The 22,050-nt window shown below is 29.4% G+C and overlaps 5 protein-coding genes and 1 pseudogene across 12 annotated transcripts; 2 read left to right on the plus strand and 4 right to left on the minus strand.

Moving 5' to 3' along the window:
- Positions 1-440: 440 nt before the first annotated feature.
- On the minus strand, positions 441-6,449 carry LOC143430230 (follicle cell protein 3C-1-like). Of its 4 annotated transcripts, XM_076906297.1 has the most exons (5): positions 5,714-5,853; positions 5,323-5,596; positions 4,983-5,054; positions 4,749-4,898; positions 441-450 (listed from the first exon to the last, which is right to left on the minus strand). In XM_076906297.1, the coding sequence occupies exons 2-4, from the start codon at positions 5,590-5,592 to the stop codon at positions 4,788-4,790; spliced, it is 453 nt and encodes a 150-aa protein (XP_076762412.1). In that variant the 5' UTR covers positions 5,593-5,596; positions 5,714-5,853; the 3' UTR covers positions 441-450; positions 4,749-4,787. The 4 variants fall into 4 exon arrangements, with proteins under 4 accessions (XP_076762412.1, XP_076762414.1, XP_076762411.1 ...); XM_076906299.1 differs by lacking the exons at positions 441-450; positions 5,714-5,853 and adding an exon at positions 6,310-6,449 and having other exon boundaries at positions 4,689-4,898; XM_076906296.1 differs by lacking the exon at positions 441-450 and having other exon boundaries at positions 4,689-4,898.
- Positions 1,050-4,634, minus strand: LOC143430213 (uncharacterized). 2 transcript variants are annotated; one of them, XM_076906263.1, is made up of 6 exons: positions 2,973-4,634; positions 2,816-2,901; positions 2,436-2,751; positions 2,227-2,355; positions 1,911-2,014; positions 1,050-1,852 (listed from the first exon to the last, which is right to left on the minus strand). In XM_076906263.1, exons 1-6 carry the CDS (start codon positions 4,126-4,128, stop codon positions 1,154-1,156), a joined length of 2,490 nt encoding a protein of 829 aa, XP_076762378.1. In that variant the 5' UTR covers positions 4,129-4,634; the 3' UTR covers positions 1,050-1,153. The 2 variants fall into 2 exon arrangements, with proteins under 2 accessions (XP_076762378.1, XP_076762379.1); XM_076906264.1 differs by lacking the exon at positions 2,227-2,355 and having other exon boundaries at positions 2,973-4,633.
- On the minus strand, positions 5,991-7,396 carry LOC143430237 (uncharacterized; annotated as a pseudogene). The gene is made up of 3 exons (XR_013102613.1): positions 7,114-7,396; positions 6,877-7,044; positions 5,991-6,800 (listed from the first exon to the last, which is right to left on the minus strand). The product of XR_013102613.1 is annotated as an uncharacterized LOC143430237 (transcript).
- A 191-nt stretch (positions 7,397-7,587) lies between these two features.
- Positions 7,588-11,244, plus strand: Stt3b (catalytic subunit 3B of the oligosaccharyltransferase complex). 3 transcript variants are annotated; one of them, XM_076906031.1, is made up of 7 exons: positions 7,588-8,202; positions 8,416-9,114; positions 9,186-9,496; positions 9,573-10,113; positions 10,204-10,665; positions 10,750-10,840; positions 10,951-11,244. In XM_076906031.1, exons 1-7 carry the CDS (start codon positions 7,982-7,984, stop codon positions 10,975-10,977), a joined length of 2,352 nt encoding a protein of 783 aa, XP_076762146.1. In that variant the 5' UTR covers positions 7,588-7,981; the 3' UTR covers positions 10,978-11,244. The 3 variants fall into 3 exon arrangements, with proteins under 3 accessions (XP_076762146.1, XP_076762147.1, XP_076762145.1); XM_076906032.1 differs by having other exon boundaries at positions 10,957-11,136; XM_076906030.1 differs by having other exon boundaries at positions 7,590-8,202; positions 10,986-11,244.
- A 3,533-nt stretch (positions 11,245-14,777) lies between these two features.
- Positions 14,778-17,099, plus strand: L(3)l1231 (zf-C3Hc3H domain-containing lethal (3) L1231). The gene is made up of 2 exons (XM_076906150.1): positions 14,778-16,209; positions 16,472-17,099. The coding sequence occupies exons 1-2, from the start codon at positions 14,832-14,834 to the stop codon at positions 16,636-16,638; spliced, it is 1,545 nt and encodes a 514-aa protein (XP_076762265.1). The 5' UTR covers positions 14,778-14,831; the 3' UTR covers positions 16,639-17,099.
- Positions 17,100-19,966: 2,867 nt separating this feature from the next.
- On the minus strand, positions 19,967-21,999 carry LOC143430121 (protein phosphatase 1 regulatory subunit 36). The gene is made up of 6 exons (XM_076906121.1): positions 21,811-21,999; positions 21,573-21,705; positions 20,944-21,451; positions 20,647-20,850; positions 20,343-20,575; positions 19,967-20,266 (listed from the first exon to the last, which is right to left on the minus strand). The coding sequence occupies exons 1-6, from the start codon at positions 21,876-21,878 to the stop codon at positions 20,060-20,062; spliced, it is 1,353 nt and encodes a 450-aa protein (XP_076762236.1). The 5' UTR covers positions 21,879-21,999; the 3' UTR covers positions 19,967-20,059.
- Positions 22,000-22,050: the final 51 nt, after the last annotated feature.

Consider the following 22,050-nt stretch of genomic DNA (forward strand, 5'->3'; position numbering starts at 1 on the left):
ATGCGTGATATTATACTTTTACTATAGAACATGAAATTGATACGTGTCAGTATCGATTAAAATATTCAGAGATTTAAGTTAGAAAATTGTTATTTATTCCACTGATACTTTTTAAAGCTTGGTATTGTACTCTTTCTTAACCCATCTCAACGACTTCGCATACGCAACGTTTACTGATGATTTGCTAAATAACAATCACGGTACATTTTTTAATTACGTACGAATATAATGTTCGATGCAATTGTATGGGAACAGAGTTTCGTTACGTTTCAATCTTCAACGAAAACATATAAACTTCATAATTACAATGTCGTAAGAAATGTCGAGTTTTGGTTCTATTGTTTGATCACGACAAGTATGTATACATCGACCACGATTGGTTGGAAACCTCATTCGATAGTGCCCAATTGGCCAATAAACTAAAATATTATCCGAGCTGTGTCAAAACAGCTTGCGATAAACGAAGTATACCGACAAATAAATGCAACGAATTTTTAATATTGTTATTATAAACGTTCTAAATACCAGATATTTCTGTAGCTTTAATTTTCTACCGAGATAGGTTACTCACCGAAAAAGGGAGCTCCTCCCTGGAAGTCGGACTCCAGTTACGCAATGCGATGTGCTAGAGGACACGTGAAAATACGGATTGTGCTGTCAAGTCGATCAGAGCGTCGTCTGCTACGATATCTCGACCGTGGATTATGTACGATGCAAGTTGTTTCGGTCGATTCGACTCGAGCACGTGCGTTCCTTCATATAGCCATAACATAATGTATCTCGAACGGTGATTGGCCAACGTGTGTTATTCGTTCGACCAATCAGCGATAAAAATAATATAACTTTAGTCCATAAAAAAAAAAATAAAACACTTTGTTTTGTTATAAACATTAACGGAGGCAGATACCATTATTTGAATATAATGGTTAATTCAGCAAGCGAAGTGTTATGATATTCAAGCGTACAATAATTTTTTTTTTCTATTTCAAAAAATATATTTTGTAAAAAAGTAAACTTCTATGTTAGTACATTGAAAACATTCAAAAGAATTCATAGCGAGTTTTAAATTAAATAATTTTTCCTTCACATGTTCTTATTTATTTGTAATAATAATAACTAATATCTTAAATATCATTTGTTAAGAATATAGTAATTATTTCTCGTTAATACTATACAACAATTGTTTAAAGGATTCTTCGTTAATAGTTTGTAAATTATTTACATTATTATCTACACTATCAAAACTTTGTTCTATATTTGTATTAATTATGTTCATTTCTATATTGTGTGCTGTGCTTTTAAAGGTATCATATGACTTCAATATATCTGTTTTTTGTATAGGAGATGATACTCGTAAGTGTTCCATTTCAACAGTAGGTGAAGATAACCCATTCTCAAGTGGAGACATTACCATTGAAAAGAAATCATTTGTATCGTCCTGATATGGTTTTTCATTTTTTGAATATATCATTTTACAAGTTTCGAGGGATTTACTAAGTACAGATCCATTGGGAATGTCAGGCTTCCATGTATTTCTTACTTCTTTGTTTTCATTGTTTATTCCCATGGATTCTCCTAATTTTTGTTTTTTCTTTGCATTAGTTTCAATGTTATTCTCAGTAGTAGATTTTTCTGTTAAGCAATGCTGATCTTGAGTGTTTATTATCAGTACATACTTGTTATCTTCATTGTTTATGATGTTTAGCAAAGACTGATTATCCTTCAAAAAGTCTTTTTGAGTTGTACATAAATCATTAGTGGTACCTTGTGTATTCATTACATTTATTGTTGTATTTGTTTGTTGCATATTTGCTATTTGTTGCATCGGACATTTGTGAGTTCTTTGACTTACCTACAATAATAAATGATTAATGAAGCTACAAGTATATATTTCTGTAATTGCTACATACTTTATATCTGAAACTTTTTCCACATATTGTACATTTGTAAGGCATTACACCTGTGTGAATTCTACGGTGAACCAAATAAGATACACGTTGACGAAAACATTTTCCTAAAAAACACAAATATCATTGTTAAAGAATTAAAGTTTTACTTTTAAGTTGTACATAGAATTAACATTTTTAATTATAAGATTCTCAAAATATGTAATTATAATTAAATTATGGATGTTTACATTTGTGCAGGTACATTTTAGTTTTATATATTATGCGTATACATTATATATTTAAATTTTTCATAAATGTATGAATGTTCATAATTTACTTATGATTTTAAATAATTGCTTCCAAATACACAAGCCATTTTTATTTGTACAAAGTAATGATAAACACAAAATATTATTATACATACATTGCGGAAACAGAACAATCCATGTTAAATTGTTAGTAATAACTGAAAACAAAACATGCATTAGTCCAAAATTTTTGTCATATTATTTTAAACAAGATCCGTATAATAAAAAGTTAACATACCACAAGTTTCGCACGCAAAGGGTTTTTCTCCTGTATGAATTCTTTCATGATTATGCAAAGTAGATAATTCTTTAAATGACCTGCCACAAGTTGTACATGTATGTGGTTTATCATCTTTGTGGTACAATCTGTGTTTATGATAGGACTGTTGGAAAGTGAAGGTTTTATTGCATATGCTACATTTATAAGGCATTTCTCCTGAATGTAATCTTTTATGTTTTTTCAAAAAATATTTTGTTGTAAACATTTTATTGCATATGTCACATTCCCACTGTTTAGCTTCGTGTGTTTTTAAATGCTGCATTACATGTTGTTCCTAAAATGGTATAATTATACATTTTAATTCACACAAATAATGTTTAAGAGAAACTTAGTATTACCTTTTTAAATTTTTTTCCACATGTAGGACAACTATATTTATTTTCATTAAATATAAGTTCCATTTGTTCACCTTTGCCTAAAGAACCTAAAAATTTGTGTTCATTTAATATATAACGGACAATATAATTGATATACTTGTGATGTGTAGTAAATTACCTAAATTATATCCTGTATGTGCTACTCTCATATGTACCATTAAGCTACCCCTCATTTTAAACACTTTGGAACACAAGTGGCACGAATAATTCTTAAGTAAGTTTTCAGGAATCACATCCACGTCTTTTTCATTTATCATATGTACTAATTGTTTATGTAAAAGTAAAATATTGTTATCAGGAAAATGAAAACCACATATATTACAACGTTCAGCTTTCTCTCTTGTCGATGATAATGTTTTTATAAGTTTTAACTGAGGTAATATTTCTTCATGTTTATCATTTTTATCTCTGCCTTCATTGCAGATAGTAGATGAATTTTCTTGCACATTGTGGTCAGTAATTTTTTCTAACGATGCATTATTACAAGTAGTTGTAACATTTGGGAATTTGTCAATTATTGCTATTTGTTTGTTGTTATAAGATTTTTCACCTTCCACAGATCTTTCCATATTATTAGCTACATTTTCATTTTGTTGTTCATAATGTTGACCTTGCATCCAGATTTTAAATGTCTGAACATTTCCGCATTGTGTTTCAGGATAATTTTGTACGAAACTTACATGTTTAACATTTTCGCTAGTATAATACTGTGTACCAAAATTTAATTTGATTGTTTCTTGTAACATTTGTCCTTTCTCCGATTCTATTTCTCTATTGTGTGTCTTTTTGTTTCCACAAATTGAATCTTGCAGAAATGTAACTTGAGTTACACAATTCAATGGATTTTGATCTTGAAGTGAAACCTCAGAATTCAAAACTGAAGCTTCACTTTTAGCACCCTGTAGGCTTTGAGAAGATATTAAACTAGTTTGAATATTCAAGTTATTCTGTGGTATTTTAATTGAATCTCCAATTTGTATCTTGGATACATTCCAGTCTTGAAATGTAGCATTTTGTAAATTATTTATGGCTGACGGATTATGATTACTGATAATATTTGTATGTTTTGGCAACTCTGTTGAATTATTACTGTTCAAAGTAATAGTATGGCTGAATAAATGAATGGTAAGTTTATCAATACCAAGTAATACTTCGTTACACACAGGGCATGTGAGGGGTCGTGTCGCTACGCTTATTAATCCTGTTCGCAATGCATCCAATGTTAAAAAACCTGGCTGCGAGCACAAAGGGCATGCTAATAGTCGTGCGCACATATTTCTTACCAATTTTTATTTAAATGTATCATTTAAGATTAATTCTATTAATTATGATATAGCATCACATTCTTTCATTTTCATAAGACACTATAATCTTGTTCATAATTATATTTAAACAGTGGTGCAAATAATACATGAACTTTTCATACTTTGTTTTCTATCAAACAAATTAACTCTCATAAAGATTTAACATTAATTGTTAAAATATATAGTATATATGATGTAGGTTTAAAGTAACTGATCAATTTAAATTTAACATTGTCATTTGTAATGTTATCAGGGTTATGCTTGAACTTGACCCAATAGCACAAATTAAAGATCAAAATCATACCTTGTATATTACTTATTTACAAAGAAGAAATGTACAAGAGGAAAAGAATTCCTTTCTTAAAATTCACAGAACAGAAAAAAATGTTGAAGCTTTAAATCTAATTATAGAATAAAGGTTTTAAGATATTTATCTAGGATTCCTTTGATTCTTTGTAGAGTGTAGATACTTGATGCTCTTGAAGCTATATTTAGACATGGAGCGGGACATTTGAGAAGAATATATGCTATAAGAGAGAACATTTTTATTAAATTAAAAAAATATAAAATTTATATGTACGTATAAAAACTTATAACATAGAAGAATTATAAAAAAATAATAAATTAATTTAATAAGCTGGACATTTGTATGATGCACCATCTTTACAACAGTATTCTCTTCCACCAGAAAGATTTGTGTTAATCCATTCATTCTTGCAGTTTTTAATAAATAAGTAAGCCTATTATGAAAAGTTTTACATCACTTATTTATGTAAAAAAAAAACTACTTAATGATACAACTAAAATAATATAATAAAACATACCTTCTCTTTATAACAGTCATATTCTATTGAACTACATAGTATTTTAGAACTGTTTGGTAGATATTTAATAATCTGCAAAAAATATTTAATAAGCTTTGCTTGAGAATATAAAATGAAATATTAAAATAATTGTATCAATAAAATACACATATTGCTCATTTTCTGCAAAACTAATACAATTCTGAATTTGCTGTTTTTGAGTTATTGATGCAGCAAAAACATTTATTAAGAATTTAATATTGAGAATTATGATGCTATGATACTTTCGTTGAACTTCAATGTTCTATTGTTGCAGTAAATGAATAATATATAAAATCTGTATATTTACTAATGAACTTACAGCATTCAGACACTTATTTATACATAGTTTATTTCCAACTGGAGTACATGGAAATGCTCCAGATAAATTGTGAACAAGAGCAGGATTTCCTCTAGGTGATTCTTTACTACCTTTTTTAAACTGGCCACTCAGAAAAATGCCACAAGCACAGCCAACTGGGGATTCATTTGTCGGAATTTGAGTAGTACTATTTAATGCTTTTGGTTTTGTTTGATTGTCCGCCAGTACGGATGCAAAGTAAAGGACTGATAGTAATAATGTTGGATACATTTTGCTGTAAAATAATTATTTATGTTGACAAAGCTTCACTTATGTAAAGTTATATTAATTAAAAATTATAAATTGTCAAAAGAAGAGTGAAAAATATATTATTTAACTTAATCATACTTACATTGGTTGAATTCAATGCATCACTTGCATAAAGTAACGAAAATCAGTGAGTCGATGCAGGTTTTGTTAAATGTACCTCATTTTGTATAGTCAGCAATTAAAATGGGTCACATACGTAATAAGAAATATTTCACAATCTGGTAATAGTGCAATCATATTGTGTTAAAAGAAAAAGCTTACTTTATTATTTTTTCTCCATTTAATATGAATATCATTTTATAATTACAAGGTAATGCATATAACTATGTAAGATTACATTATTTTCTTACTAATCAAGAGTATACATATTTACCATGTTATGTGTTGAAACATTTTATAATTTTTTAATAAGTTTTGCATTTCCTTTAAAAACTACTTTCTTTCCATTTGCAATACAAATATATTCACATTTTATAATTTTTCTTACAGAAATAACTTGTACTTCTATTTCTACTGTATCTCCAGCATAACATGCTGCTGGAAATGTAAAATTTTGTTCAACTACTATAGTTCCTGGACCTGGTATTTTCGTACCAAATACTCCTGATACTAAGCCATTAAGAAGAGCACCGTGGACAAGATTATTTGATGATTCAATATGTATTGGATTATAATCACCTGTCAATTTAGCAAAATTCAATATGTCATCTTTTGTAATTGTTTTGAAGACTGATGCTTTATCTCCAATCTTTATAGTTTTTAGAGCACCAGATGTTCCTGTACAATATTTTTTGAATAGTTGAAAAAACAATTTTGATAATTTCATTCTGTTTGTAAGTTTAATTAATTTGTCCATTAATAAATAATTAAGTATGTATTTAAACAAAATATTTTCTATATATTCGAAGAATTTTCAGTTTCATTTTTTGCTGCGACACAGTCATTTAAAAATATTGTTGCTAAATTTTTGACACGATTACTTTCATGATTTAACAAGTCAGAAATTTGTTCGATTAACTCAGTTGTCACTTCATTTTTAGATTCAAATGTGATCAAAAATATTAAACTAGTAATTGTTGAAAGTATGATATCCTCATCTTTTGAAGACAGCAGAGATGTTAATAATCGAATGCCTTGATTGCGTAAAATGTATAATTTATTGATCGGATCTAAAATATATTACCTCATTTTAATTACTAATATATATTTTACATATTGCTCATACTTGGAAAATTACAAACTTACCAGCGCATAGATTACAAATACCACCTGATGCAAAAAGTACTAACTTTAAATTATCATCTGACAAAGTGTACAGAAATAAATCAATTATTTGTAATTGTCTTATATATCCATAATTAATAGGATCATAAGCAAAATTGGCAAGATTAGCTAATACCTGCTCCTTTGCTTCTATAAAAACAATTTATTATATTAACTTCAATTATTAGCAACTATATTACTTTTTTTCGTACGAATTACCTCTAGATTTGGTAGTCTTAAATTCTGTGGCTAAAAGTTTTAAGAATTCATAACGGCCGATAGGATTTTTCCCAGTTCGTTTTATTAGTTGTTCTTTGTTAGTAAACATGAGAGAAGAAATTGTGTTTACATTATATGTTTTAGATCATGTAATATGCCGCTGGTCTACCTTGACTCTTTTCAATCCCAATTAAAATTATGGATCGCTAAGAAAAATATTTGTACTATTTCGTACATTAATATTATTCTTCATAAATTATTACTAATTCATAATACTCTTGTTAATACGCAATTGAACCATCAACTGGTAGATTAATGCGTTCAAGAGTGTCTCATGCGTATTTTTAACGAAAGCAGGAAATATTAATTTCACAGTGCACTGTAAGAGGCAGTGGTTAACTAATAAGATTACTCGGATATGACGTTTCGAGATAAGTGTCTGCGTATAACATGTGACTGTTTTGTATTTGAACCGTAGTCGATGACCGGATATTGCATTGGTATAAAATTAATTCCATTGGTAGACGAACTATTTTCGATTTAATATCTTGTTAATGAAACCAATCGGGTGCTCGATGGTTGTATCGAGCGTGGTGCGTGCTTAAGCTTATATTCGAACATACCATTCCACTACCAGATTTTTCTGAGAGTGAGGGACGTAGTTGTGGAAGTCATGGTTAACACGTAGCCGGTGTTCAACGTGTCTTAGACTCCTAGCCTAGGCATAGTGATTTGGTAATTTGTTGCGGCCGCCGCTTGATTTGCAACGTGTCGGAATAGAAGAAAATGTTAAATATGTTCATGGCAAATGTCTGTTAAAGTGTAAAACGAAAGTATTTTTCATTACATTCAGAAATTTAAACGAAATATGTTGCCAAATAGAACATCCACGACAAATACCAGAAAAGATATGTTCCCCGATAAGAAATCGACGTCTAAGCAAATGAAAACTTCTACATTAACAAACGCTGTTGGCTTCAGTTCTCTAATTACGTTTACTGTTTTGCTACTCGCTTGGATTTCAGGATTTGCTTCTCGATTATTTGCAGTAATACGTTTCGAAAGTATCATACATGAATTCGATCCTTGGTACGTATTTTTTGTTATCAATATTAGGTCATACGTTCGTACTATAATTCACGTATATTTGTCGATAATTTAATCCAGTGCACTGTGTTTTATTTAATGATGTCCCTGTCTATTTTGATGTGAAATGTAATTTGACCAAGAAAGTAAACTTTAATTTAATTTAATTTATACAAATTTTACTGTCGCTTAAATAAAGTGTTTTATTTGTAACAGGTTTAATTACAGAGCCACTGCTTATATGGTGCAACATGGATTCTACAACTTTTTAAATTGGTTCGATGAAAGAGCATGGTATCCCTTGGGTCGTATTGTAGGAGGAACTGTTTATCCTGGATTAATGATAACATCAGGATCCATACATTATATATTACATTCATTAAACATCCCAGTGCATATTAGAGATATTTGTGTATTCTTAGCTCCGATATTTAGTGGCCTTACAGCCATTTCAACGTACTTATTAACAAAAGAAATATGGAGCGCAGGAGCTGGTCTGTTTGCAGCTTGCTTTATAGCAATAGTACCTGGTTACATTTCAAGATCTGTAGCAGGAAGTTATGACAATGAAGGCATTGCGATCTTTGCACTACAAATTACATATTACCTTTGGGTTAAGTCAGTTAAAACTGGTTCTATTTTCTGGGCTTCTATGACTGCTCTATCCTACTTTTATATGGTATCAGCATGGGGTGGTTATGTTTTTATTATTAACTTAATTCCACTCCATGTTTTTGCATTGTTAGTCATGAATCGATTCAGCAATCGTCTTTTCACAAGTTACACTACATTCTACATTTTGGGTCTTTTATTGAGCATGCAAATACCATTTGTTGGTTTTCAACCAATAAGAACATCAGAACACATGGCAGCTGGAGGTGTATTCGGTCTTTTAATTTTTGTAGCGACTCTCAGGTATGTTGATCTCAACGAGTTAATAATATTGATACACTAAAGATTTAGTATAACGTGTATCATTATTACAGATATTTAAGGACTGTACTTACAAAATCTGAAATGAAATACTTTGGTGGAGTGGTTGCAGTGACAGCTGGTATTCTCTTGTTCGTTTTAATTTGTTTAACCTATGCTGGTGTTGTTGCACCTTGGAGTGGAAGATTTTATTCACTTTGGGACACTGGTTATGCAAAGGTACACATTCCAATAATAGCATCTGTGTCTGAACATCAACCCACAACTTGGTTCAGCTTCTTCTTCGATTTACACATTCTTGTAACAACATTTCCTGTGGGTCTTTGGTACTGCATTAAACATATTAACGATGAACGCGTTTTCGGTAAGACTGCACGATAAAGTTATCTATTGATTGACGTTACACAAATGTATCATGAAAATTATGATTTCTTTTACAGTTATATTGTATGCTATAAGTGCTGTTTATTTCGCCGGAGTAATGGTGAGACTTATGCTCACATTAACTCCAGTCGTTTGTATGCTTGCTGGTGTAGCATTTAGCGATCTTCTTAAATTATTCTTTAAAGAAGAAGACAATGAAAGGAACGATCGAAGCAGTAATGGAAGTGAGGAAGAGAGTGAAGAAGAGAGAGAAAGGAGTCCTGGTAGGGCACTCTATGATAAAGCTGGTAAACTTCGTAGAATGAAACATGAAAGACCCAGAGGCAATGGTGATGGATTAGGAGTTAATCTTCGAAATGGTGTTGTCATTGGCGCGTTTATGTTAATGATGATGTTTACACTACATTGTACTTGGATTACAAGCAATGCGTATTCTAGCCCTTCAATTGTTTTGGCATCGTACAGCAATGATGGTGGTAGAGCCATCCTTGATGATTTCAGAGAAGCTTACTATTGGCTAGCACAAAACACACCCATTGATGCTAGAATTATGAGTTGGTGGGATTATGGTTATCAAATTGCTGGAATGGCTAATAGGTATACCATGTTAAAAGATAATATTTTGAGAATATATTATATCAGTTATTCACAAAATGATGCAATATAAAATATTGTCTTTTAATATAGAACTACACTTGTGGACAATAATACTTGGAATAATTCGCATATAGCTCTGGTTGGAAAAGCAATGAGCTCAAATGAAAGTGCTGCTTATGAAATCATGACATCATTAGATGTAGACTATGTATTAGTTATTTTTGGTGGAATGATTGGATATTCAGGAGATGATGTTAATAAGTTCCTTTGGATGGTGCGAATTGCTGAAGGTGAACATCCGCAAGATATTCGCGAGAGTGATTATTTTAGTGAAAAGGGAGAATTTCGTGTGGATTCAGAAGGTTCGCCTACTCTCCTAAATTCACTGATGTATAAATTGTGCTATTATCGATTTGGAGAAGTTAAGATTGATTATCGATCGCCGTATGGTTATGATCGTACGCGTAACGCTGAAATAGGAAGTAAAAATTTCCAATTAACATATTTGGAAGAAGCCTACACAACCGAGCATTGGCTTGTTAGAATTTACAGGTATAAATTAAAAAAATATATACATTTGCATACCTAAACTGTATCTTTATTAGATTTATTGATATATAAACTACGTAATTTTAGGGTGAAGAAACCAAATGAATTTAATAGACCGAGCATTCCAATATCTAAACGAGTTGTTGCACGTAATGCTAATTCATATATCAGTAAAAAGGTGAGGATTTTATGTTAATATGTTAAAAATTTTAAACTTTTTTTTTTACATTTTGGATCGTATCGTTTGTCGTTTTTTATATTACAACATTGTGTAATTTTGAAATGTAGTTGAAGTTGTGGGGGGTTGGATATTAATGTTTCAGACACCACGTCGTAAAAAAGGTTATATAAAAGGCCGGCCAACTGTTATTAAAGGACAAAAACCTCAACGAAGAACTACGTAACATACATTTATTATCTAATTCATAATAATTTTCAAATACAATTTTATAATAAAAAAAAAAAAAGAAAGAATTACCGTCCCTTGGGTCTACCACAAACTGTACCTCAAACTAAGAATTTAATATCATTAAAAATTGAATCAATTGAAATATAAAATAAAAGAAGTTTCAAACATTTAAAGCAATTGGGACAATTTTTTAATAAGAAACTTTGAAAGAAGAGGGATTATATTTTTAATTTTATGCATTACATTATATTCACTTCTTGCTAATTTTTCTAAAACTATCAAATATTACTGCTTACTTAATTTATACTGCACTTTGATAACGAATTCATGTTCATGTAATCAAAAATATCTTTGCTTACGTCGAATCTTTCTGTACTTAACTAGTTTTTAGCTTGGGCACAAATTTGCACTTTATTTACTCCTTACATATCGTGTTTATGAATGCAAGTTATGGATATGAATCCTTGAGTGGAAAACACGAGAAAATTAACATATAAACTTTTGTTATATCTGTGTAATGCACACTAAACATCAATAAGAAAAATTTACTAGTTAAAATGACTAAAAACATTTATTAATATCAAGCAGGTGAGATCAGAGGGATTAAATATGTGTTATGTATACACAGTTTATTGTATACTATCTTGTTGAACATTTGTAAGAACAAACTTGTCATTTAAAAATATTGTACCACTTAACATTTGATTTTTCTTTCTTTTGTCTATAGGACTTAAAAATGTACAAAAATGAAGAAATGTAAAAAAATTGAATTTTATGCAATGGAAATGCATTTTTAAATGTGTATTATATCATTTTGTTTCAAGACTTTGTACTATACATTGATTTATTACTTTTTCTAACTATAATGCGATACTATGTATTTTTCATTCAAGTTTGAAATTTTGTATCTTTATGACCTACATTATAACCGTTTTCTATTATAAAATGTACTGTTCATAGTATGTACATAACTCAATTTGATTGCTATCTTTGGTAGATATATGTGTCTGAAAGGTCACAAAATTATAGCGAATGCAATGTTAAGTGCACAAAATAGTTGTGTACACCATCATTGTGTATATTTAATTATAAAGAAAATAACAAAAAAAAAAATATAAATGAAACAAGATTGTAATACATGTAACAGAACATTATTTCACCTTCTATATAGAATCCAAAGAAACTAAAATCTACTTTTATTGAAGTATGATTGATTTAATTATTTAAAGTTATAATATAAAATAATTTTGATAAATTAAATTTATTGGTGTATAATATTTTTAACATCTGCACGAGAAAATCAGCACTTTTCAAATACAGTTTTATAATAAAAAAAAAAAGGAAAAAGTCACCATGCCTTGGGTTGAGTACAAACTGTAATTATCATCAATAGTTCATTAAACGTTTAACTAATAATCATATAACGTTTATAATTATATCATGTTTGATATGAAAGCTTTTTTAAAAAGGACAAAATTAATCAACAGGTGGTTTTATGTAATATATTTCATAAATAGGTTATAGCCATTTAAATGTCAAAATCAGCTGATCAATGGTAACAATCTCTTCAAGGTTACTAAATTAACGAGATTTAATTATCTTTGCAATCTCGTGTATTAACCTATAGTAAATATACAAGTTTTTATTAATTTCATGGTTTTATGTGTCTAAATTAAAATGTAAAAACTACATCAGTATAAAGCATTATTGAGTATAACTATAGTTATATGATAATTTGACAGTAATCCTCATACATAATTATTCTGTTGTACGCTTTTGGCACTACGTAAATACTATGTAAATACGATTCTATGTATATATGTATGCAGTTTATTTTATTTTTCTTATTTTTTCTGTATGATATGTAGAAAAAGCTTATTACTAAAAACCAATTTTTAAATTACGTTTTTTAGGTATTATAAAATGTATCATAAAATGATATTATGTATTATAATTATCACAATTAATTACGAAAGAAATTTTAAGATTAATAAAAAGACAATTGTGCGAAACAATTAATTTGATCATGTAATGTGATCGAGTATTTATATAAACTATATGAAATATTTCCAAATATTAGAAAGAAAATACACATTTCTATGTACAAAGCTAATGCATTTACTCTAAATGTAATAGAATATACAAGAGATTTAAAATGAAATTAAAAAATATATATTTAACAAGTTGAAGAAAAGAACAATTAGTATACACATTCTTAAATTCTTCTTATTTTCGAAAACGGTCGAGATGAAAATAAAATAAATTAGATTTATCGTGTTCGTAAGATGGTGTAAAGGTTATGTTAACGCGAATAACGAAGAACAATCTAAACATTCCCAGTAGATGTATTCAAAATTGTATAAAAGTATGTTTTTATAAATTATCATATAAAATTCAGTTAATGTTTAAAATGGACGTAAAATGTTCCTATACCGAATTCTTAATCATAATACAATGAATTCAAAGATTTTTCGCATCCGAAACTGTCCGTGTGTGCAGCGTCCGCCATTTTGCTTTCCTTACATCTGACATGTCTTTCTAATGTTATTATCGATGAATGCTGGAATTTGTGCGTGAATCTTCAATCTCGTTGGAGTGTATTTAGCACGAAAAAGGCCGAATTGCTTCTGATTGGACGGCAACGTCCATTACTGTTGGGAGTAATTTCCATTGTCCCAACCTCGGTTAAACGAAACGAAGCGAGTCCATAAAGAGAACTTCTTGAAAGTATTTGTGAATACTTTATCCACATTATAGGGTACAAATATGCTTCAAGACTCATCTTATGACCTTTTCTGACTGTATTATCAAGACTTAATTGTGTGCAGTATTTTGCACAGTGTCTTGTTGTCTATATAAGGAGTGAACCTAACCAAACAGTGTTGATGTCCAACATCATGTACTCATGTCAACACTAGAGATAAAATGCTTATTAATATGGCATTGGCCTTGCAAAGATTGTACGAACTTCTAAAATCGACAACTAATAATTTGGTGTTTTATACAATGGAGTTATTTGAAAATGTGTAGGGTTCATTTAGTGTGAATTGCTATGCGAGGCAAGGATTGTTTTTATCCTGATCTAGCCATGGACTAAGTTCACGCTTACTGCTTGTGAACCAGGAAGACTTTGTAGTGATAATCTGACGAATATGATGTACAGATATATGCAACTTTAAACGTAAAGTAATACATAGCTTTAATTGATCTAGATATTATTATTGACTGCTGAAGTATTATTTGCACTTTTAGAAAACAGATAAATTTTACTGTCATTTAAATATACAAGCCTTTTTGTAAAGCTCTGCTGATAAATTTGATACTAAATAATAGGTAATCAATTTTAATCTTTCTATTGAATCATAGTCCATGACAAAAAACCAAGTTTTGTACATATGCAAATACATGTAAATAAGATAGTTGAGTGCACGTTGTATTAATATTATTAGTATAAGTAGTGCACACATAACTATTTTATAATTATACTTTGTACAAAAAATTCATTTTATTAGTTATATTACCTTGATGCGTATGTAAACATTAATGTGTCTAAAGTAAATACAAAAAACTGAACTGTGATGCAATACAATAAGAATAACTTTTTATTTTTTTATTCTCAGTATTATGAATTTGAAAATATTTATGTATGAACTTGGATCTAGGCACATGGCGTGAACTAAGTTTTATCTAGATAGGAAGAAAGTTGATTTGGAGAATTTGAGAATGCAGATGGAACAGGGAGTAAAAAAAACGGTAATCAATGAAGGTCCCTATATCCGAAAACTCAATCATGGACAATAAATTGAAGTTTTCGGATCGCTTAAAGGCTTTACTGAAAACCGAGGCTCGTCAGGATGTTGATCCATACATTTTCAGTGAACCAGAGCCATTCACTACAGCATCGGGAAGGAACATTACAGTAGTGTCACCTAAGAATACTAAAGTAATGCAAAATTGTAGAAATAGTAAGTTTAAAGGGAAATGTATGAAACAAAGAATAAGGATAACATCCGTACCAGATGCTGAATACAAAATTCAAGATCGCGGTGTGGAGTTACATGCTGATTGTAGTGTTGGTGGTGGTGGCAGTGGCAGTGGTGATGGTGAACATATAAATTACAAATTTGCAAAAGCAATACAACAGAAACAACATCGCATTGGGAATTTACAACGATTGAGATGTAGAAGACAAAGTCGGGACCATACGCTATTGTATTATCCTAGAGCCGGAGATGAGATATCAGATAGTGAGTCTAGTGGAGATGAAATGACAGTTTATCAACGATATTGGTTTTCTGGAGAAAGCAGTTCAACATTAAATCGTTCTGCGCGTCTTTCTCAATTGCGTTCTCAGTTGAGGCGAAGATTATTGCAATTACATAAAGGTGGAACAGACTCAGAAGTTTTGTTGCGTGATAGAGCTAGATGTTTGTTGGAAGCTGCTTACAAGGATCCTGCGTCTACTGCAAGAGCTATAAGTGGTTCTCCAAGTACAAGCAAAGTGGTAAATGGACCACTTTTAGTAGGTGGACTCTGTGGTGCTGAAGGATGTCAACAAACATGTTTACCCTGCACCCGTCATTGTTCACGCCACATTATGTTGAATGGAGATCAACTTTTATTTGAACATTGCACTGCCAAATTTAGTGATAATACACAATGTTGTATCCCTGTGTTTGATGTTGCGCACGAATTACCTCTTTGTCCAGAACATGCAAGGAAAAGAGATAACTATCATCGTAAAGCCCAAGAATCTAAACCAAAGAAAGCTCGTAAGAAACCAACATCACCCACAATTCCTAGGCCTAAACCAAAATCCAGGCCAAAAAAACGAAAGCGGCCTCCTGTGAGTAAGCTTGAAACGAAAGGCCCTACTTTGATACACGAAGAGAGTCAATATCTAAATCAGATAAACTCAAGTGAAAATCAGACAAAAACATTGAACAATTTGAACACTGTAGCACAAGGAAGTTCGAATTCTGCTAACTTGAATCTAGGATTAGGGCTTGGCCTCGGAGCAGGACTTAAAGTAGATCTGGGTGATCATGAAGTGTTTCCTTCTCTGGATGCTGCGGAGCACGACTTTGGCAATGTGCTCAATAACTTACCTGCTGATGCTTTTAATGACCTGTTCATTGGTACATATAATATCCTCATTATTTTTAGTTCATATTAATATCAATTGTTATGAACCTAACATTGAGACCACGAGTTTTGGATTTTCAACGATATAAAATTTAAGTTTTGTTTTTTTTTTAAATATCTTGAACTTATCTGCCAAGACTCGTAGTCTTGTTAAGCTCAATTGGCTTACTATATGGTAGGAAATATATTTAACTAAAGGTATCATGGAATGTTCTAAATATGAAAATGAAGGAAGATCTGTTATCTTGCTTTTAGAAGGTAGGAATGGGGAATATGAACCATCAAGGGAAGAGGAAGAAGAATTGGAACGAGCATTGGAGGCAGTAGACAAGGATGTACGGAATTTGGAAAGAATGGGGCAAACACATGGACTTTTAGAACCAGCTTTGCTGGCTCAACTTATGTCAGACATTGCTTCGTAGCCCCGTCTATTTTAATAATATAATAATTTGAAAACGAGTTCGCGTGTGTTCCTTATGATATAGAAGAAATACCGTTTGTGTCTGTGCTGCTAAATGTAAGATTGTGTTATATTGACTTTCATCACATAATTAAAAATCCGAAATAATGGCAGGGATTGACATACAGAAAGTAAAAAAGAAATAGTAGCTATTATTAATTTAGTATAAATTTCATTGGATACAAACATTGTATGGCTAAATTTATAAAAAAAATTGTATTTCTTGGAAATACTAAAAATTTCATTGTTGATAAAAAGTAATCATGAAGAGATCACAATTGCATCTTGTTCTTTTTTGTAGTTTGCAATTTGTTTTCCAGATTATTTTGGAAGTTCAGTTATAGTGTTGTAGTTATAATAATATGGCAATAAATGCTTTTTCTGATAGAAAATATTAAATTCGACAAGAAGAAAAGATTCCAACAAAATAATTCTAACTTATTTGAATTTTTCAGGTTGTATAAATTCATTTTCTTTTTATTTATTATTGCATTCAATTATAATACAAATTAAAAGTTCAATTTATTTGAACAGATAAATAGATTTATTAATACATCAAATCACAAATAATGATTTTTATTTTGATTTGATGTACCCTAACATAATTTTAGACTAATATTCATAAATGATTTGTAAGGATACAATCATATGATTTTATATAACTCTTGTATGTTATATAAAATATGTTACAATTTTTAAATGGAACAAAACTCTCTTATTAATTTGTCCAAGGACTCAGTGCAACTGTTATGTCTACTTCATATTTTGATAAGTATATAATATAATTTTTGTTTGAGCGGAAGTTGAAAATGTTCTAACAAATTATTTTCTATAAAAAAAACCTCGTTTATTGAATACAATTGCATGAACGCATGACTGAACTTAAAAAAAAAAAGAAACTACACATACACATAAATAGTCATACTCATTTTCATCAGTCTTATCTGCTGTAATGATATATGCGAAATAATCGCGAACAATCTTACTTATACATGCATAATCATCACTATCATCATTTCTTTCATTTTGTATTATAATCATGTAGACAAATGTTCAGTAATAGTTAGCTGCAACATACAGTTAAAGATTGAACTTAATAAAAAGTGCCGAAATAATTTCACTTTTTGATATTTTTAACAAACATAATATGTTAAAATTTCTTCTGCAACCTATGAAAAGAAAGAAAATATGTGAAGCATTATTTTATTATCTTACAAATAACGATGTTAAACAGCCAAATTCCAAAAGAAATTTTAATAAGGCACAGATACTGAGAGTAAAACTAGATTGCACTGGTTAATTATAAGGATTACTGAATCATTTACTGCCATTTACCATTTAAATGATTACATCATAGCTATAGTGTTGATCCTAGCATTATCTGTGTACATGTAGTGATTTTAAAGTGTACACAATGTATAATTCAGATTATCATAATTTTAATGCATATCGTAATTAAAGTCAAATGAAGAAAAACTATGTTGAATCACTTTACAGATTATAAACAGATGTCATTAGAGTAAAAGTCATGGGAATAGTTCGCTATGCTATACCAGGATTGTACAGATTTTTGCAAAATCTAGTTTTTATTGTCAGCGTTTCTGTGCCAAATATAATTGCTTAGGTATTCATTTTTGTACCTTCTATGTGTGTGTCACTACTCATGAATGATAGGTCGCAAAGAAGTGTATCTTGAATAATAAATGTTTTAGCTAAATGTAAACCATCGCAAATGGACAGTAAAAATTTGCTACTTGTAAATGGAGAGGAAAACAATATAATTTACAATTTAACCCATATTGGGATTAAAAATTAATGTCTTATATATGTACATATATATAGTCATCATATAACGTCATATATATATGTACATATATATTGTTATTATATATAATGGTAGTAACTAGGTACAGTAATTATATATATATATATACATATATATGTAAGGACAATGCAGAATTTAATTATAAAAAAATGCATTGCTTCAAATGTACCTATATGTGTATCTCCTTGTAAAATATCAGCATTAGTGCGCATTATTAGGCATTATCAATTATAATAAGCATATTTTTTACATTGTCTTATTGTACTCAGTTTATCCACCTTGATCACACATATCCTTGAAGCATTCTTTTTGAACATATGTCTGTGTTTAATATGACTATATGTGATAAAAAAGAATTACCAGTATTCTTGCCTATGCGTTTTATTTTAATCTTCATGAGTAAAATTAAATAGTTTCTCACATTTTGCATTAAATGTTAATAATTTTAATTCTAACTTATACTTTCTTCCTTTTTTTTAAAATCAATATTTTGTACTTTCCTTCCTTTCAATACATTATTATTTATAGTGTAATACTAAATATAAAGCAATTAAATATTGTTTGGAATAGGTCTCTCAGAAAATCAAATACAGACACTTATATTTCATTATTCAATTATTACTAATTCTCATATCAACTTAAGTTTTATCAATTTAAGTATAATTACAAAAAAAATAAAATAGTTTTGCAACAGTACTAAAAAATTGATTTATGTTCTTGCGTATTTTACTTTATTCTGAACATTTAATAAATATGAATGTTATTTTATATTTGTTATTATCCATTACATTCAATAACATATAACGGTAAAAAGTATAGAATACTGTATATTGATTTTTTGTTTTACACAGATAATATATTTTTACATTATATTTACTTAATAATGCATATTTTCTAATTTAATACAAATTGAAATATGTGTTATTTATATATGTCTACAGTGGTATATTTTCCAAGTAATACTGGGAGAGACCATTACACGTGTACAGGACTATCAGCAACTAGTATAAATTTACATACATGTACCTACGCACATGTATTTGGTATGTATATAAAACTGCATACATAGATTATCAATTATTTTAATTAATATACATATATATGATAATTTTATTGTGTGCATTCATGAATTAATTCATATAAATATATATTAATTACGGTGTATAACTGAAGTTTCTACTTTTTCATAGAATGAGCTATATATATAGTATTATTATTTTGCATTAAGAATCTCATATTTATTTAAAAAAAAAATATATATATATATATACTGTGTGGTAGTCTCTTCATTGTAACTTGTAGAAATTTTGTAACAAAAATATATTATACAATTTACTTCTGTAAAATGCAGTAAAATATATTCAAACTATAACATGTTATAAAGTTACACAATATGCAATTTAATAATTTATATTACTTAAAACATGTATATCACAACTAATATATGAAAGGAAAAGAATTCTTATTCTTAAAAGCTTTTTTGCAATTATACAGAAATACATATCTAAAAAGAATGCTTTTACATAAAAATGCTTTTTTTGAATCATCAGTGAAGTGATTAATCTAACATTGTTGCTATTGAATATGTATCTTCTTCTTTACGTCCTTGTCGTTTAATTTCTCTAACGAACCATTTCTTTCGTGCTTCTTCACGTGCAGTTTTATAGCCTCTTGGTAACATATCAAATGTTTTCATGGGAAAATCTCGAGTTAAGTCAACTTTGGTTTGAAATGATGGAAGTCTTCGACATATTACAGGTACTTGCTGGAATATAAAGCACAAAAGTGCAACATTCATATTTATAAATGTATGGATTTAAAGCATACTTGTAAAAACCTACTGTATCTTCTTCCAATGTAGTTTTAGTACTTTTTCTTTCATACTTTCGTTTTTCCGACATTTGAATCATATCCACCACTTCTTCTTCTATAGGCATTAGCATTATGTCATAGTTAATTCTATTTTCTCCTAAAATTCCGATTTTTATTCCCAATTCCGATAATTTATGCTCTTCCGTAATAAGAGCATGTTGCAAATAAAGGATACGTTCGTCATTAACATTATCTTCCATTCCTGAAGACTACAGTATGTTATTTTCTTTCCTTAAGAAGAAATATATATGTACAGAAGTAAATATAACTTACCTAAAGATAGAAGTCGATAATCACAATCTGAATAGACGAGGTCTTCTATTAAAGGAGAATTTCTTAATAATTTTCTCTTCTCTTGTCTTTTAGAGCCCTGTAGTACTTGAATGTCATCAGATAACATATGTTGAATGTGACCCCTATTGCGTCTCTCTGATATATTATATGCTTCAGTCCTAAACAATCTATGCAATTCTATTTCTGTAATAAATATGCTATTACTTATTTAAATGCAATTTCGTGCTTGTTCTACAGATGCTTTGTATTATTTATATTGCTAGAACATTAATTTACCAATCAAATTGAAATGTTTACGTTGTAAAGCTATCCAGACAATACGCTGTGTCATACAAATTAACACTTCAAACATCCTCAAATCTTTTTCTCCTTGTGATTGGGTCAGAGACTGAGATCCTTTCTTTCCACTTGTCATATGATGATATTGAATAGTATCTTGGCAAGCTACTATTAAGTCAGCATATTCTCTACCTAAGATACAACGAAGATTTTGCATTTCTTCTGCATATCTATACCTGTAACCTTGAGCTAAGGGATTCGGTGCCTTTTTCATAGTAGCTGCACGTTCTTTCATTAATTCTTCCCATGTTAATACGTAGTATTGAAAATAAAGTATAGCAGCTCTTAAAAAGCGGTCAATAATTGGTAAATGGAAGAAGTTTACAAATTGAGGGCTTATAGGGCTGACTAATAGGAACATCACAAGATCCTTTATGTCTTGTAAAATAATCACATCTGGTTCATTTGGAGCTACCTTTCTTAAATAATGTTTTCTAAATTTTAACTGAAATGAAATGTATTTAAGAAACGAGAAGAAGTTTATATTTATTGTATTACTACTTTTATTATTTTATGATCATATTTTGTTATTATCATTGAATTATCTTTCTTTCTGTTATATTTACCTTTTCACGTTGACCCAAGGTTTCATTAAAATTTAAGATTAAATACGCATGTGGACAATATATCTTTGATTGCTGAACAGAGTCAGGTGTCTGTTTAATTTTCTTAATATGTTCATCTTCTGTCTTCTGTGTACTTATATATAAATATAGAAAAATGTTAATACTATTTCACTTTGTTTATAAACAAAAATTTATATAATATGTAACAAAACATTTCAATTATTGAAAATCTTATTACCCCAGTAATACTATTCCATCAGAAATTTCATCCCAGATAAAATATCTCTCTTCCATTTTAAAAAACATAAAGATAATAAAGCAATATGCATTTCATTTAGTATAATGTAAGTAGGTTTCAAAAATCAGGTTAACTAACTGAAAACTGGAAAGCAAATTATAGGTCAGTTATTATATTGATTGAATGTATGTGTATAAATGTAAATATACGTTTCTTATATACATAAAAAGAAGAATTGAA

The sequence above is a fragment of the Xylocopa sonorina genome, chromosome 13 (assembly GCF_050948175.1).
Source record: "Xylocopa sonorina isolate GNS202 chromosome 13, iyXylSono1_principal, whole genome shotgun sequence".
NCBI classification, from domain to species: domain Eukaryota; kingdom Metazoa; phylum Arthropoda; class Insecta; order Hymenoptera; family Apidae; genus Xylocopa; species Xylocopa sonorina.

What these genes read in the sequence shown, in the direction of transcription:
- LOC143430213 (XM_076906263.1), bottom strand. Translation starts at nt 4,128, where the DNA reads ATGTGCGCACGACTATTAGCATGCCCTTTGTGCTCGCAGCCAGGTTTT. An exon ending in ACATACAGGATATAATTTAG is followed by an intron (nt 2,902 to 2,972) that starts GTAATTTACTAC and finishes ACAAATTTTTAG; the next exon opens with GTTCTTTAGGCAAAGGTGAA. An exon ending in GTGGAAAAAAATTTAAAAAG is followed by an intron (nt 2,752 to 2,815) that starts GTAATACTAAGT and finishes ATACCATTTTAG; the next exon opens with GAACAACATGTAATGCAGCA.
- LOC143430230 (XM_076906297.1), bottom strand. Translation starts at nt 5,592, where the DNA reads ATGTATCCAACATTATTACTATCAGTCCTTTACTTTGCATCCGTACTG. An exon ending in TAAATAAGTGTCTGAATGCT is followed by an intron (nt 5,055 to 5,322) that starts GTAAGTTCATTA and finishes TATTTTTTGCAG; the next exon opens with ATTATTAAATATCTACCAAA. An exon ending in ATGACTGTTATAAAGAGAAG is followed by an intron (nt 4,899 to 4,982) that starts GTATGTTTTATT and finishes TTTTCATAATAG; the next exon opens with GCTTACTTATTTATTAAAAA.
- Stt3b (XM_076906030.1), top strand. Translation starts at nt 7,982, where the DNA reads ATGTTGCCAAATAGAACATCCACGACAAATACCAGAAAAGATATGTTC. An exon ending in TGGCTTGTTAGAATTTACAG is followed by an intron (nt 10,666 to 10,749) that starts GTATAAATTAAA and finishes ACGTAATTTTAG; the next exon opens with GGTGAAGAAACCAAATGAAT. An exon ending in ATTCATATATCAGTAAAAAG is followed by an intron (nt 10,841 to 10,985) that starts GTGAGGATTTTA and finishes TTAATGTTTCAG; the next exon opens with ACACCACGTCGTAAAAAAGG.
- LOC143430121 (XM_076906121.1), bottom strand. Translation starts at nt 21,878, where the DNA reads ATGTTTTTTAAAATGGAAGAGAGATATTTTATCTGGGATGAAATTTCT. An exon ending in GATGGAATAGTATTACTGGG is followed by an intron (nt 21,706 to 21,810) that starts GTAATAAGATTT and finishes TTTATATATAAG; the next exon opens with TACACAGAAGACAGAAGATG. An exon ending in CCTTGGGTCAACGTGAAAAG is followed by an intron (nt 21,452 to 21,572) that starts GTAAATATAACA and finishes ATTTCATTTCAG; the next exon opens with TTAAAATTTAGAAAACATTA.